At 40.2% G+C, this 16,281-nt stretch overlaps 1 protein-coding gene across 2 annotated transcripts; it reads left to right on the top strand.

Annotated features, from left to right (window-relative positions):
* Nucleotides 1–1,132: 1,132 nt before the first annotated feature.
* SLC46A3 (solute carrier family 46 member 3) lies at nt 1,133–13,930 on the top strand. Of its 2 annotated transcripts, XM_077173827.1 has the most exons (6): nt 1,133–1,341; nt 1,516–1,733; nt 6,741–7,610; nt 8,041–8,124; nt 9,556–9,712; nt 11,332–13,930. In XM_077173827.1, the coding sequence occupies exons 2-6, from the start codon at nt 1,538–1,540 to the stop codon at nt 11,417–11,419; spliced, it is 1,395 nt and encodes a 464-aa protein (XP_077029942.1). In that variant the 5' UTR covers nt 1,133–1,341; nt 1,516–1,537; the 3' UTR covers nt 11,420–13,930. The 2 variants fall into 2 exon arrangements, with proteins under 2 accessions (XP_077029942.1, XP_077029941.1); XM_077173826.1 differs by lacking the exon at nt 1,133–1,341 and having other exon boundaries at nt 1,363–1,733.
* Nucleotides 13,931–16,281: the final 2,351 nt, after the last annotated feature.

The raw sequence follows: 16,281 nt of genomic DNA on the forward strand, positions 1-16,281 counted from the left end.
GCTCAAGTAAATGATCGAGGCCACTGAGCTTGTATGCTGGGTTGATCCTGTGCTAAGAGACACCTGACAAACCAGTGTTGTCCCTAAATTTGGGACTGAATGGCATGTCACATGGCAGTGAACAAGTTAAAGCATTACTCAAGATCATATGACCCACGTTATGGACAATCTGTCTTCAAATCACTTTATCAAGGAACTCAATTTTCGTGAAGTTTCTAAACTGCCCTTCTTATTTTAATAGAGCAAATACATCAGGGAAACTTTGAAGTTCTGATGTGCTTTTAGCAAAAGGGACTTTTTGCAGTACTTGTGATGGAGAACCAGTATTTAAGACTGAAAGGTGATCCTTCAGGATGCCTCAGCTATGTCACCTCTCCTTGGTATACCACACCTGTGACAAGGCCAGAGTCATTACTCAGTGGTATCCTGGGAGGACAGTGCAGAGCTGTGTGCTTGCCGTGCTGTGGATGCCGTGTACAGCAGGGCGGGCAGAGGCCGTATCTGAACTGCACAACTGCGGGTCCACACCAGCACAACCTTTCATGTGGATATGCAGCAGGTGCCCCAGCAGGTGTTCACAGCGACAGGAGGCCTTTCCCCCGACACCCGGCACCAGCTATGCCAGACCCAGAGAGCGAGGTCTGTCTCTTCCTGCCACTGCTGGGTTAATGGTTAGACTTCATTATATTAGAGGTCTTATCCAACCTACACAGCTTTATGATTCTATTAATGAGAGACCAGCTGGTGGCTAACAAATGTTGGTTTTACACACGCTGACAAGCCGAGAGCCCACGGAAGGGCAGCGGCTATAATAAAACCCCTAAGCTCTGTCAGCTGAGAGCGGAGCGCTCGGCAGCACGGGGGAGCAGCACGCCGTGGCTTCCCCTTCGGCCAGGCACGGCCACCTGGCCGCCGCGCAGGCTGAGCTCCGGGCCGGGGTGGCGGTGCTAAACGAGGCCAGCGATGCCGCTGACAACGCAGATCCTCGTTGTGTAATCAGCCCGAACACGCCGCGGGCCCAGGGAGCGCTGCTGACATCGCCAAGGTGCTGATGCGCGCTGACCTCTGGCAGCAGCGTCCCCGGCGTGGGGACAAGCAGGGCGGCGGTGACAGCCGCGGGCACAGGGACCCCGCTCGGCCGCCGGGCCCGGCCCCGCCCGCCGCAGCGCCCCGCCCGCGGGCCCAGACAGGGACAGCGCCGAGATGGCGGCACCGGGCCTCGTCCTCTCGGCGGCCGGGGGGCGGTGACGGCGCGGCGGGGGACGCTCCTCCGCTGAGGGACACGGCCGCCCCCGTCCCGCCCCCGGTGTCACGGTGTCACGGCGCTGCGGGACGGGCCCGGTGCGCAGGGGACAGCCCGGCGGGCGGGGCGGGGCGGGGGCGCTCCGGGAGCGCTGCGCTCCGGGACGGGGCTGGCGGAGCGCGACCCCCGTGCGTGGGGCTGTCACCGAGCCCGCTGCCGCTCGGGGCTTTCGCTTTCGCCTCGTGAGCGCTCGCGATTTGTTCCTGGCACAGGGTTTGAAGCCCAGACCCAGAAATGAGGAAGGTTCTGTGCGTGGAGCCCGTCATTTTCTTCTACGTTTTTGCGTTTTCCCTGACGACCCCGCTGGTGCAGCAGTTCATCTACCGGCGGCTGTGGGAGCAGGAGTACAACTCCACTTTCGTCAGCGACAGCAATGCCAGTCACTGCGAGCAGAATAAGAGCAGCCCGGCTTATATCAAACAGAAGGCAAGTGGCGGGGGAGGAATAATAATTGTAAATAAACTCGCAGCCAGGAGGTGCTGCCTCAGTATAACCTCCTGTTTTATAACCTTAACCTGTAAATCTGCGGAAAGCCGTAGTTTTGTAACCTGCTCGCACTTCACTGTCTTCTCGCTCTAATGTTATGCTGTAGGTAGAGATAGTGCTTTAAAGACAAAGATTTGTCTCCAGGAAGACACTGAGACAAATTCGTATTATAGCGGGAGTTGAAAAACGCCTGAGAGAATGGGGACCAAATTAGCATTGGGCTGACATTACCGCGGGTACAACTGGAGGTGGAGGCTCCTCCTCCCACACCATTGTGCGTGTTGTGTTTGTGAGCCATCCGTTTTCTCTGTGGCTTCTACTGTTCTTCGTAACCGTGTGAAGCTCAACAAATGCACTGTAGTTTTGAGAAATAGTATCTAGCTTAAAATATATGTGTTTTAGAGGAATTACAAGAACGAGGAACAGGAGAAATTAAAATAATTTTTTTGTGGTTTTAAAACGTCGAAAAAAAATTAACTGATCTTTGCATGATTAAATACGGTTGATGGTTTGCCATTCAGAGCACTAGTGTGCCTTGCTGGAATACAAGGACGTCAAGATGACAGGATCCCATGGTCAGTTACATTTTTTGCACTTTTCTGTAGTTTGGTGTGCTAGATAGTGAGTTGTTGACTGGCACCTCTTCCATTGCACTTCCAGTGCAGTTTTAATGCTACACTTAAGCAGAGCTAGCTGTGAGCTGCCATCAGAAGAGATGGTCATTCTCCATTTCCCTTCCCCCTCTCACCCCATGTGTTGTGTCTTGCAGTTCTGCAGTAACAGGTTATGGTTTGGATTTGAGTGGGGCACTGATTCAACAGAAAGCTCATCTCTTGTTTTGGGGTTGTTGTTTTTTGAATGTTGGGGATTTTTTCCTGAAGCAATACACTGCTCTGGCACACTCGGTGGCCACATGATTTCTGTGTCTAACATGGGAACAGCAGAGGGAACATATTTTCCCATATGTTGTCAACAACAACTGGCAATTGGGTTGGATAAAGTGAAAGATGAAACCACTGTAGGGTCAGAAAAGTAAATGATTCACTGTATAAATTACACAGAAGTTGGGATCACACAAACAGTCTGTTGGCATTCCCTTACACTGCTGAAAAGGTGGTACTTGAAAATTTTTGCTCACATCCCATATCTGAATCTCTGATGTGCTGCATGTGTGCAAGACTGAATGCCTGAGCTTATCTGCCTCATTTGTCATATATAAAAGGAGATTGCTAATGGAATGTGCTTCCAGTGAAGGTGATCAAAGAAATAATTCAGGCGTATGTTCTTTGTCATGTGACAGAAGCTGGTCTTAGTAGAAAAAATAAAAACAGGTCAATCAAATTGTGGTCCAACATGGCTTCTGAGCTGACCCATGGAGGTAATCACCAGTTATTGTTGGAGTAATACTTGTATGTTACTCCCAGAAAGGGTGTTCTTTAGTATTAGCTCCCCATTTGATGCTGTGTCTGGCAATTTTCTCTAAGCATACAATTCTAATTGCAGAGCCCATCAAGAAATCGACGTTTCAAATATATCTTTGCATTTTGCAACTGCCTCAAATTCAACCTTTCAAATTGCCATCACTTATGGTTCAAGATACAGCTTCATTTTTTTTCTCAAAACACTGAAGCAGAGTGCTTCATTTCAGCTGAAGTTTAGATAGCATCTCTGGTTTGATGACATATTCACACTTTACAGGTCTTTTGCTTACAAACTATAGTTAATTTGATATTTGAGAACATGAGTCCTTCAAGACAGCAATTGAATAATGGCCAACAGAACTTCTTCGTTTCCCTTTCCTGCCAAATTTCCGTTCCCTGCATTTCAGCGATTGCCAGTAGGGCATGAGCTTTTGAACAATTACACTCTTGTCTGGATGCCTTGCTGCATTTTTATACCACGCTAGTTACCATAGTGTAACAATGTAGGTGCTCAAAACACGCATTAATTTAAGTGCAAATGGGCCTCTGTGCTGAGTTATAGTCCCGTGTGTGGGCCAAAGAGTAGATCCAGTAACTTAATTCCAAACGCTTTTGCAAGGATGTGTGAAGTAGGTGTTCCAGATTTTCCAAGACCTTCCTAACCTAAATCTATCTGAATTAGGTTTATTAGATGTTGTAACTGTTGCTGTAAGGCCCTGTTTGGCATTAATGTTTAAAAGAACATCTCTATTAACAGTTAATTTAGTGTTAGTCCTTATGTTCTGAGAATGAAGAAGCTTTATACTAATCTCACCTATTTCAAAGCAAAATGTAAAAGGAAATTGAAGACAAAAATCACTTGGAGCCTGCATAAAAAGTAAAATATAATTCAAAATGGTTCGTCTTCACAAAATTTAGATTAATTATTTTTTACAATTTGAAAAAAATAGTCATAATAAAATGAGTTTAAAGGTAATTTGAATATAAACTGAAGTATTCTGACCACCAACTTGGATAATCCTTTTTTAATATCTCAGAAAGAGCTGTATTATTAATCATTAAACATTGTTTATCATCCCATTGATTCATTATACAATCCATTAATTTCCCCTTGCTACTCAGTAATATTTTACCTTATCAGCCTGTGAGTTTATCATGTCCTTTATATTGTTCAATCTCAGGTGCTGCCCTTCTCTCGTAATTTAATCCTTATATAAGTTACTTGTGTCTTCATTTTTGTTCTTTTAATTTTGAAATAGGTGATTGAAATACCTATTTCAGTCCACTGCGAGTCATTTTTCAGAGTAGAGTGAATTTGCAGATTAAAAACCTAGACCTTTCTCTTCAAATATACGTAGTTCCATTGATTATTTAATGGAGTTATGTGATTTTAAAGAAGCTGAAGGTTTGACCTATCATTTTCTATATTCTTTTCCTTTGGCTTCATAAAACCATAGAGTGAACAGTTGCATGCCTTACACTCTAAATGGATTTTTCCTGTACTTATGTCTGTAGTCTTTTTTTCAGTAGACATCAAGTTTTTTATCTCAGCAAGTTCATGCTCACGTGTGTTACCTGGATGTGAAGCCATGTTTTGTGTGTTGCACAACTTCTTCCAAAAAAAGGGTACCCAAGTTTTGGGTTTTTCATTCTTTCAGTTTTACACTTCATTATGGTCTGGCAATAATCTCTGTATTATGTAGTTTATGTGGGCTGAGATGATACATATTACCATTTAATTTTACTTTTAACATAGTAGCATTTGTTTGATACTCATGGCTTTGAACAAAACAATCCTAGTAAAGCAGCAATGTCTGAGACTACATAGAGTTCTTTTTGTCAGCAGCAGAGGAGTTAAAGATCAGAATAACGTTTCCCATCTCAGTTTGTTCAGTCTTCATGGTTTCGACCCTTCCAGGGTGACAGCATTGCTGGCAAGTTACCAGGATGTCATGAATGCTAAGGCAGTCAGGCACCATAAGGGAAGGGAGCAAAAGACTTTGGAGTGCTGGGGATCTTGAAAACTTTCCTTGGGAACCTGGTATCTTGTAAGCAAAGGAAGAGATTGAACAAGAAACTCCTGGCTTCTGCCTGTAAATATAAATACGAATTTATACAGCGTTCAGCAGCTTTTAAAATTCCCCAGGTATATTCCTGTAAGTTTTAGGGCTTTTTCATAATTTTGGATGCTACTCATCAGGATTATGTTAGCTGCAGAGGAGACACCTGAAATGTGGAGTATAGATGGCTTGAATACAGGCTAAGAATGTGGGCAGATTTGCACAAGTGTACCTGTTGCTGATTGAAGAGCACAATGCCTGCCCAAGTCAGTCTTGTGCCTCAGAAAATTCCAAGACTTTCAACAGGACTTTACTCTCTGCATCTGAAACTTTATCTTAGCTAATATAAAGGGTTTGTATGAATAAAGTTGCTTCTATTTCCCCTGCTGTCTGATCAGGTGATGTCTTTGAAAGGGCTGTTGTGGCTGCTCTCATTAGGTACTCTCATCTCTGTGTTAAAAACAAGATCAGAATTTGCTTGCTGAGTGTCCTTTAGCAGCTGGCTTCATAACATTTTTTTTAATTAAACATTCTGTAGTTCTTTTTTTCTGCAGCCATCCATGCTCTGTTAAATGGTTGGTTTTCAGTTACATTTAATTTTTATACTTCTGTTAAAAAGAAGTCTGATTTTTTTCCCATAATGGGTGTTTATTTTTATAGTGCTAGCTGCTGTTCCTTATGTGAATACCTGCTGTGGTGTATCTTTAGAGACATCACTGATTTGGACAATTCCTGAACCCAAAGCTTTACAGTGTTTGCAAAATCCATTAATTCACATATCTGTGAGTCAGTACAGTATTTATAGCTGTATTTCACTTTTTTGGTTGTTACTGTTGTTTGTAATAGTATTAGTAAGATTGTACAGTGGGATGTCAGAGCAAACTGATCTGTTTACTTACATAGTGTGCTCTAGTCCATTAATTCTTCCTTGTAACCCCCTCAGCAGAATTATTTGGGAAGAAAAAAGATTTCCTGTGAAGAGGGAGCATGGAGTGTGTTCCTTAATTGATTACTAGCTTACTACTGATTTCTGAGTAGTATTAAAATAGCCCAGTGCCCATTTGCCATATCCTGTATTGAAGGAGATACTTGCAGTTAAAGATACTTACAGCTCTTGTAAGTGCACATTCAAAAGGATTGTTCTCTTGTCTGCATTGAAGCTTCTCTTCTGTGTAAGACTCTGTCTTCAGCTTTAAGTTTTGGGTTAAAATGTAACAGGGAATGTTTGAGGAATATTGAAGATCAAATTACAAAAGTCTGAATATACAATGTATTTTATTAGAGCCTAGTATATCAAAATGTCATATAATGTTATAAAACTACATTGCATGTATTATGTTTTATAATAGTATAATTTATAATCTGTAAACATGTACAGTAATATTAATTATATTGCATACTAATAATTATATATTTTTTCCCAATTTATTATAGTGTTTACAATTATTTTTATTTTCTCTTTGCAGGAAGTTCAAGAAAAAGCCTCTGTTTTTATTATGCAGTTGGACTTAACTAGAGCCATTCCCAGCCTTATAGTTGCCTTTGTCATTGTAGCTAATGGGGATCGCCAGGGACACAAAAGGTCTTTAGTTTTACCATCAATGGGAGCTTTGATTTCTAGTATTAGCTTCACTGCAATATCATATTTTTCCTTGTCACTCTCTGTCCTATTTGTATTTGCATTTATTACTGGACTGTTTGGGAGTATAGCAACTTTCCTTGGAGGAGGCTTTGCTTACATAGCAGAGGAGTGTCACGATGAGAAGCAGAAAACAACACGAATAGCTGTAGTAGATTTGATTTTTGGAGTTGTATCTGGATTGGCAGGACTGTCATCTGGCTACTTTCTAAGAGGAATAGGCTTTGCATGGACATTTGTGATAGCATCTCTGCTCCATGTCATTAATATAATCTATATTGTATTTTTTCTGGAAGATACTGTAGGTGTATCTCAATTCCAGCATGAAGCACCAGTATCCTGGAAAGAACTTTTTAGGGAGACATTTTCTGGAGTGTACATGCTTTTTCAAACTGCCCCTTATAAAAAGAGAATTTTAATAATTGTGTTACTTTTTACATTTATGACTTATTTGTTTACTGTGCTGGGTGGGAGTTCACTTTTTACACTGTATGAACTGGATGAGCCACTCTGCTGGAATGAAGTATACATTGGATATGGAGCAGCTGCATCCACTTCTGTCTCACTGACCAGCTTTTTAGGAGTTTACTTATTTTCCAAATGTCTCAAAGACATTTATATTGTCTTTATTGGGATGTTTTCTTACATTGGAGGAATGATCATGGCTGCCTTTGCCAAAACTACTCTGCTCATGTTTTTAGGTGAGTTCAGAATCAGTTATTCCATGGTCAACAATGTATATGAAAATACTGCTGTGTTATCTGTAGTGAATGCAGTTGTTGGATATTGAATGTGCCACCTTGAAAGGGTCACAGAGAGGTAAAATATAAATGGGTGATCAGCCTGATCTAGGATTTGATTAAAAGATGAACTGTGTGAAGAAACAATGGAATTACCTGCTTATGGTTTTAGTGCCATAGAAGTATATTTGATTTATAAATTTCTCTGTTCTCGGAGAATTGTGTCTCAGTGCACTTGTAGTCTGACTTTTCAGACTTTTCTCAATGCACTTGTAGTTGCCTTTTACTATTTGGGGAACTAAGTGTTCAAAAGTATAGGACTAATGCAGTTGCAATATATTTGTAAATCCCTGGATTTTAATTAGTTCAATGTCTCATGGCTGCTTTACAGTGAGAGTGCCATCTTTGTTCTGCTTTATGCCTATTCCTGTTCTCCGATCCATGCTGTCAAAAGTGGTTCTCCCTGGTGAACAGGGTAAGTAGAATTGTTTTTAAACAATAAAATAATACGGTGCTTCAGAACAGAGATGTGCAAAGATTACCTTTAAACAGACAGATATTGGTACTTTAAGATTCCCTTTCTTTCAAGTTCTGTATAATATGAGCCTGTCTCTTGACATTAATGGTTCCTGGTTCTGAATTAAATATAAACAATACTGTGTTAAAAACTACTGCAAGTTTCAACTTTCAAACAAAATACTGTTCTTAAATTAAAGACCATGGGAAACTTGAAGCAGAGAATGCCCAAGATTTATACAAATGTTTCACAAGGGCCTCTACATTCACAAGATTTGGCATGCAGAGAAAGATATGTTATTTAGTCAATTTCTCACTTACTAATTTAAAAAGGTAAGCAGTAGGTGGTCAATCTTCATAGCACTTGGAAACAATTAGACTTGTATCCTGAGCTATGGAGCAGGACCCTAACTTCAGGCCAGTGGCTTCTAAACATATCCCTAGAAATGTAACATAATACTTCTCAAAGTCCTTTCCTTATAGAACACAGAAAAAAGCATGTCAGGCCTCAAAATACGGCTCTAATATTCCATATTTTGCTTTTGGGGAGTGTGTATTTTCTAGATTTTAGGAAACATATACTTTCCAGAAACATTTTTCTGAGTTGCTGTATTTTACTTTTTAAAAGATTAATCTTTACACACTAAAACAAAGACCTCTTTGTACTAGCTGTGCTAAAACGCACCTCTGGTATTGAGTTTCTTGGCATTCTTCAGGGCTTTGGCTATTTGAGTAGTTTGATGAAGCAATCAGGTTGCCTCTTGTCATCCTTTTCTGCTTACCTAGTGCGATTTTGGTTATGGTTCTGTGACTATGAATGCAGCTCCAGAAAATGTGTTCAACAAGATGCTTGTGGGATAGACTGCCACCCCAAAGGGTAGTTCAGTCCAAAAAATGTTGTTTGTTTCTTTTCAAAAATGAGAAGGCAGTGGTTTTAAGCTGAACCAGCAGTCCTTGTTGAATCAATATTTTCCACATATAAAAGTGAAGGTTAGAGAAGGAAGAAACAAGAAAGGGAAAAGTAAAATGAAGAAGAGAACTGGAAGGGGTAAAGGATGGAGATGTGCACAACATGGTTAGTGAGGATGAACAGGTTAAACTTGATGTGATGAGCAAATGCAAGAAAGTAGGCATGGTGACAAAATAATAGGAAAGAAAAATAGTTTCCATCAACAAAATGTTTTGTTTATTTGTTGGGTTTTTGTTCACTTAAAATAACTAGCATGTTGAAGGAGTTGCCACTGTTTTCATAGAAAAGTATGATCACCTAGTGCTTAAAACTTGTATACTTTCAAAAATACTGTCAACAGATATATCTTTTGAACCATGTTTTAAAATGTCTGTACTTTGAAGACGTTTTGTTTGTAATTTGCCCATTTATTTTTGGCAGGTGCTGTGTTTGCTTGTATTGCCTGTTTAGAAGTTGTGACCGGCACAATGTCAATTTCAGTTTTTAATATTCTCTATGCAACCACTGTTGCATGGTTTTCAGGCTTTAGCTTCCTCCTATCAGCAGGCCTTTGTCTAATTCCACTGTCTGTCCTGTGGTAAGTACAGATCAGGAGGGTTCTTCTGACTGGCTTTGCCAGTAATATCTATTTTGACATGAATTGAAGCTGAATAGTTTAGTGTGGTAGTCCTCAAACTTTCCCATCTGCTAGTGTGCTGTAGTGGCTCTAGCTTCACACCTTTTCCCTGATCAGCCACCTTCCCCCAGCTCTGTGCTATGAATTTCCCCCAAACTGAAGATAACCTGAATGGGATACACCATACCCTTGACTGCACGTGTGACTTCCCTTGGTTTGAGACCTTTACCTGGTCTTTCTTCCAGGAAAGCCTTTCCCACTGATCACATGAAAGGCATGAACTTAATTTTGCAATCTGAGCTCTTCTCTTGATGCTAATGAGGGTTAAAAACATGACAGTCACCCACTGGGTTTAATGGAAAGCTGTCTGTCCTGGTCTTTGGTCATAGGTACCATGTGACCCAGTGCCATTAAAATCTGTAAAAGATTTTAAAGCCCAAAAGAATAAATTTCTTAACATGTTTTAAATAAAGGCCTCCATAGCAGTTGTGTCTAATCATACCTAGTGACCATCTAGTAATATGGACAGTGAAATACCATTCATGAGTACTCAGAAAGCAAAGATCACTTTACATTATTTCCCGTATAAATTACTTCTTTTTAGGATGCTGAAACAAAAATCTAAATGGCAGAGGAATCACTTTTCATTAGATAGATTTACAGTTGGGGGAAAAAAATGTTTTTTCTTAAGAGGGTGGCACTCTGGCTGGAGACTTGCATATTTTTTCCTAGGACTTTACCTCAGTCTCCTTTTATCTCTGCATCAGCTGCATTTTAAGATTCAAATAGGCAGTGATAATGCTGTAGATTTAGAACATTTCACATAATTTCAAGTCTATTCGTGTTTCATTATAATTATTTACACAGTCTTTACAGACGATGTAAAGACTGTGTAAATAATTACAATGAAGTAGGAGTAGACTATACTAATGGTGATTTAAAGTAGTGATGGGTCTTAAGACCTGAGGGAACTGAAGCAAAGGGGTCTTGCATGTGAGAAGAATACTTTCCGGTAAAGTAATAAAATGATTGAGAAATTCAGTTACATTAACAAAGGCACAGTAAGTACTTGTTCTCTTAAGTATTATCTTTAGTTTAGTTCAATGTAAGTAGAGAAAGTGTCTATTAAGAAAGCAAGCTCTACTGCAGAAAAGGAAACATGTTTACCATCAACCACTCCATATTGCAATCAGTACTGTAGCACATCATCACCATAAATTTCTGAAAGTTATATTTCTTTACCTTCTGTCATTAGTTTCAGATATCTGACCCTTTGAATACCCTTTCTCTGCACCTTTCTTTTTAGAGTGTCATTCAGTGTTGCAGTTGGAGAGCAGAAAGGTAGTTGTTCCAGTCAGTAACATGCAGAGTAGTTTAGTACTGTGCTCAAAGGCAGCAGTAATGATATTGTCTGACTTGTGTAATTAGAGCAAATAGTGTCACTGCTTTTGTTCACTAAGACGCATTTGTGCCACAGAGGATGGCTGCAGAGGGGTATCCTGTGTGTTTGTTGGTGCTGAATCAGCATGCTATACTGAACTATCTCAGCTAAAGATACCTGTCTTATCTTTGTCTTACAGCTGGCTTCTGTGCACAAGCTGGAATGGGGAGGACTTGGCTCTGCTGGTACCTGAAGAAGTATCCAGCTTAGAGAGTGCTGATAGTTAAACAAAGGATCCACATACCCAGGATTTCTAATCTGACATGCAGTGGCAGAGATAGTTATGTCACACAGAAACCACAGAGATAACAAAACACAATCTCCAAGTGGCCCTGCAGCAATAAGCACTAAATTGGTACCACTCAATACCCAATCTCTTTTTAGCACTTGACTAAAGCGAGCTATTAACTATGGAAATAGACTGACAATTGAGATTAATGCTGCTTCAGCATGAAGGAAAATATAAGGTAGGATGGTACTTTTTCCACTTACCCTTTCTCAAGTTTGAGATTGTCAGCTGTGGATTGTGATACATCTTGTATCACTTTAAGTTGGGTGACAAAGACAAGCTTAGCAACCCAGAGGACGCTGGCAGTTCTGCTGAAGCCATTGCAGCTTGTGCCAGCTGAGGATGTGGTCCACTGCGTACATCTTGAAAGGCCTGTCTTAACAGTGAAGCCCCCAAACTGTCTAAAATTACTAAACTAAAAAATAGTTTTTTTCAGAAAGCAAACTGGAGGCAGTACTTACACCTGCCATAAGTACACTTACTGTTCTGCAGCTAGCAGTGTGTTTGTGTAAATTTAACATAAGATGTGTGGACCTTGCCTGTGACTTAGCTCTTGAAATGGCTTTTCACACAGAACTGTCAGAAAATTTCTTGCTGAGAAATCTTGCAGAGTGTGAAGTTCAGCCTAAACCTACATTTTGCAGAGGCCATATTGCATATTTATCAGTTTCCATATATTAAGGAATGCATACAGACATCTCTGTTTTGTCCCAGAGATATTTCTTGTTTTCTAGTTAAGTTGGTACTTAGCTTAAAGGTTTCTTTTACTGAAAAGCTGTGATAGCATTTCCTATCTGTAGATCTTCGTTTTTTTAACAACCCTGAAATGAGGTGACAAAATCAGAATTAATAATCTAATTATCTTGCAACAAATGCAGCCTAATTTATGAACATTTGAACAGCACTTCTAATCTTCAAAGCACTTTACAAATGCTATTCAAAACATCCATCCATAATAGATACTATTCTCTTGGTTGGATAGAGAGATATTAACAGAGTGCAAGTGACATGCCCAGGGCCCCAGTGCAAACTGGTGAGACTGCCAAACCTAGGAATCAGTTTCAGCACTGACTCCTCACCTTTTCCCTTAAGATCTTTAAGTAGAAATTATCCTGAGTATTAGATTCTAGAATGCACAGCACAGCAGAAATGTGAATATAACATCATGTTAAAGACCACTCCCATCTGTTGATTTTGTTAAGAGTTTGACAGCCAATACTGTTCTGATCTCTCAAAGTTGTGTGTGACTCTTTTCCCCCAAAACAGATTAGGTAGAAAAAGCAAAACAATGTAAAGTGGCTGCCATTTAGAGAATGAAACCTGTAGGAAAGCAACTACAATGACTTCACATGCACACAGCTTAGGATGAAAATGCAGACAGACATAGCATGTACTGTATAAACAATGAGCTGCTTACAGCCACTGATACCCATCCTATGAACAGAAAGACTCCTGCAGAACTTCCCAGTGGTACTCCACCAAAAATAGTAATGCCAAATCATGATGATACCCTTATAGATCCTTTATAACTGAATGATTGCATTCTTTCCAAGTTATGTGTCATGATCTCAGAGAAGCCTGGAAGAAGGTTCAAATAATTTAAAGGGAGAGCTTACAATATTCAGGATACCACTATCTGCCCATCACAGGTGAAAACAGGGCCCTTTATCCAGGCCAGAGGGAATGTGCTAACACCTCTAGCTAGCTCTTACACTTCTGTCCTGAACTCCCAAGAATGATGCTGGCAATTAAAGATCATTAGCTTTCTCTCGGTAGTTTAGACAAGAGCCAGAAAATAAAACTGCTTAATGCCTTTGAGGTGCCCAAGCTACTGCCAAATGATTGGAAACATGAGCTGAGTGCTACAATAACCAGTGGGTCCAAAACATAATGAGTACTTGTAGAGAGATTAAGAAAACACTGATGTAAAGGATTTTAGCACAAACATTACATTGTCTTCCTTGCCTCTTCATTATGCAGTTATGTAAAGCTTTATGAAATTAACTATTTCACACACAACTGCCTGGAAATAAAAAAGCAGATGCAGAAGGGACATGTACCTTCACTTGCTCTTCAGTGCACACCTCTCCTAGTACTTGGGAGCTCACAACAAAGTGAGCCACTTGCACAGTGGTGCTGTGTCAGTCCAACAAGCACGTACACCTCAGGAATGGCTTTGATATGATTTAACTGCACAAAGTACTTGCTGTTTGCTGAGTGTTTCTGGTAGATGGAGCATTTAGAACTGGCTATAAATTTAAGCCAAAACACATGGAGGATATGAACTGTGTTTTTAAAAATCCTTGCACAGTGGAAGCTGAGGAACCAAGTACTAATATGCATCAGATTATTAAAGCAAAATCTATTAAGTTTATAATAATTTCTTTATTTGTATATAAATACAAATTATTTTGACATAATAATAATAAAGTTTGGTTTTTTAAAACTCTGTTGCATTTGTAGTTGTTCTGCTTTTAAATTTTGGTTTTTTTTGACAAATGGCCAATGGCATGACTGATACAGGATTGTTGGTGTAAACAGGAGCAGCACCACGATATCATCTTTTTTTTATGGTCATAACACAAACAGCAGAGCAGATGTGCTTTTGCTTCCCTCCTGCACCTGAGGAGAGGAAAGGATGCTGCCCAGAACACTGGCACCAAGAGGAGTTGGGGAGTTACAGAGTAGGGACAGCACTGCCACCTGTAAGAAGTCATGGTGGGGGCTTGTGTTGCACCTGCCAGAGCAGCAGAACTGGAAGTGCCTTCCTCCCCTTATCCAGGCCAGATCTGCCCCAGCTCCAGTGCCCGGCGCACCCCACTCAGCTGCCTCCATGGGTTGCTCTGTGCAGCACCCGCTTTACAGAATGAGGCTTGTACAAAATGGGAAGAATGGGCTGGGGCAGGAAGCCCAGTCCACAGCCCAACCCCCTGTAGCACTGAGAAAATGTAACCCTTCCTTTTTACCTCAAAAGCTTTTTACATCAGTCCTGCTTGACTCCCATTTCTCAAACAGCATAAATTCTCAGACAGGCCTCTTACACATACTATTTGCTTCCCAGCCTGGCTAACTCCTAGGATTAGCTTCCTTACAGACATAATGAACAATGCAACTTCCTGGCTCTGAATACAGCTAGATCTCACCCAAGATTATTACAAAGTATACTAATCATTGAACAAAACCACCTCTGCTTCTGCTTTTACACTGCCCTAGTAAGAAACTCTAGTAAATTACTTGTCTTAAGGTAGTTTTGCTTAGATGCAACAGCATCCATCTTTCAGCCAACACTAGGAAAGGCCAACCAGCTCAATACCCTGAAGTGGGGAGCTGTAAAGTACCAGTGTCCGATTGTTGGATGGCTCCCTGTTTTCTTGAAGAGTGCAGGTAAGATGGCAGACCTCCTAAAATCCATGCCAGCATTTTTAACTTGTCCCAGACCTGGCAATGTAATCCCTCAGCTTTTCTGGCCTGAGCCTTGAGCAGTAAAAAGCCTACTGAATCCCAAGCTTGCTTCATAACAGTTTGGTTTTGTTTTATTATAAACCAGCAGCCAACTCTGATATTTAATAAAGATTATCAACTCACAGATGAGGATAGCTGTAGAAAACAAAAATGTGAGTAGGTTTGCACTTGCATGTTCAATTTATTGGTCCCCTCTTTAATCTCCCCAAGGAAAAAAACCCAACAAATTAAACAGCTTGTACTGCATAGCACAAGCCTCTAATCTCTACAAGTCTTAAGTGACAGAAAATTTTAGAAGCTCCAATTCTTAAATGAAACAAATTTAAATATAAAACCAAATAAAACCACCACTAAAGTGAGTCATACTATTATCTTAATGTTTCCAAAATGCTGCAATGTTTTGCATATAAAAGCACTATAAAATTTACAGGACAGAAGCTAGAGGCTTTGGCCCAAACTGATAGAGAATTTGTAGTAGCTATAGGCCCACTGTAAAGCACAAGGGAGGTTCGCAGTTGTGGAAAAAGGTTTATAGCAACATTCCTGATAAAATTATCTACAACAGAACACTAATTACATTTAACCAAGTCATTAAAACTTGCTGAATAAAGACAGTTCCTGTTTTAGAAATACTCTTTCAAGTTCTTCATATCTGACAAGAGATAACATTTTTTGAACCACAGACTTTTTTCCTGAAACGCCACATTGTATTACCTGCCTTGCAGGATTGATATAACATATACACATGTATGAATCAGCAATAGCTGTTACAACTCTGAATTTAATAAAACCACTTAGGCACACAAAAACCCTTCCAGTGGTCTGCTCCCTTAAAAGATGTATTTAAGTATAAATCTCTCACTCTTCCTTAATTAAGATCTGATTTTAGTAAACCCACAAATATTTTTTTCTGCATTTGTACCACCATATCTTCATGTCCTTACTGCAGCAGCTTATTAGGTACTTTAATAATTCTGCATTCTTTCTTAATACTAAAATACCTAGACCTGGGAATGGTCTTGTGGATTATGTTCACACAGATTTTAAAATATCTCTTTAAACCCCAAGTGGAACTTGCTTCTACTTCCAGAAACCAAAATACCCTCTCAGGGACACATGAAAAAAACCTAGACCTTTAATTCCACTCTTACAGCAATACTTTCAATTCTACATAAAAGCTTAATAGCTCACTCAAACAGCTGTCAAGAGAGGGCTACAATGTATGTAACTGGCACTGCCGAAGTTAAAAACCTTTAAAGATATTACAACAAAAGGGACAACACTGGGTCATGGATAAGAGATTCTTGATTTAGGATTAAATATATTTTGAAACGCAAC

Source organism: Agelaius phoeniceus, chromosome 2 (genome assembly GCF_051311805.1).
Source record: "Agelaius phoeniceus isolate bAgePho1 chromosome 2, bAgePho1.hap1, whole genome shotgun sequence".
NCBI classification, from domain to species: domain Eukaryota; kingdom Metazoa; phylum Chordata; class Aves; order Passeriformes; family Icteridae; genus Agelaius; species Agelaius phoeniceus.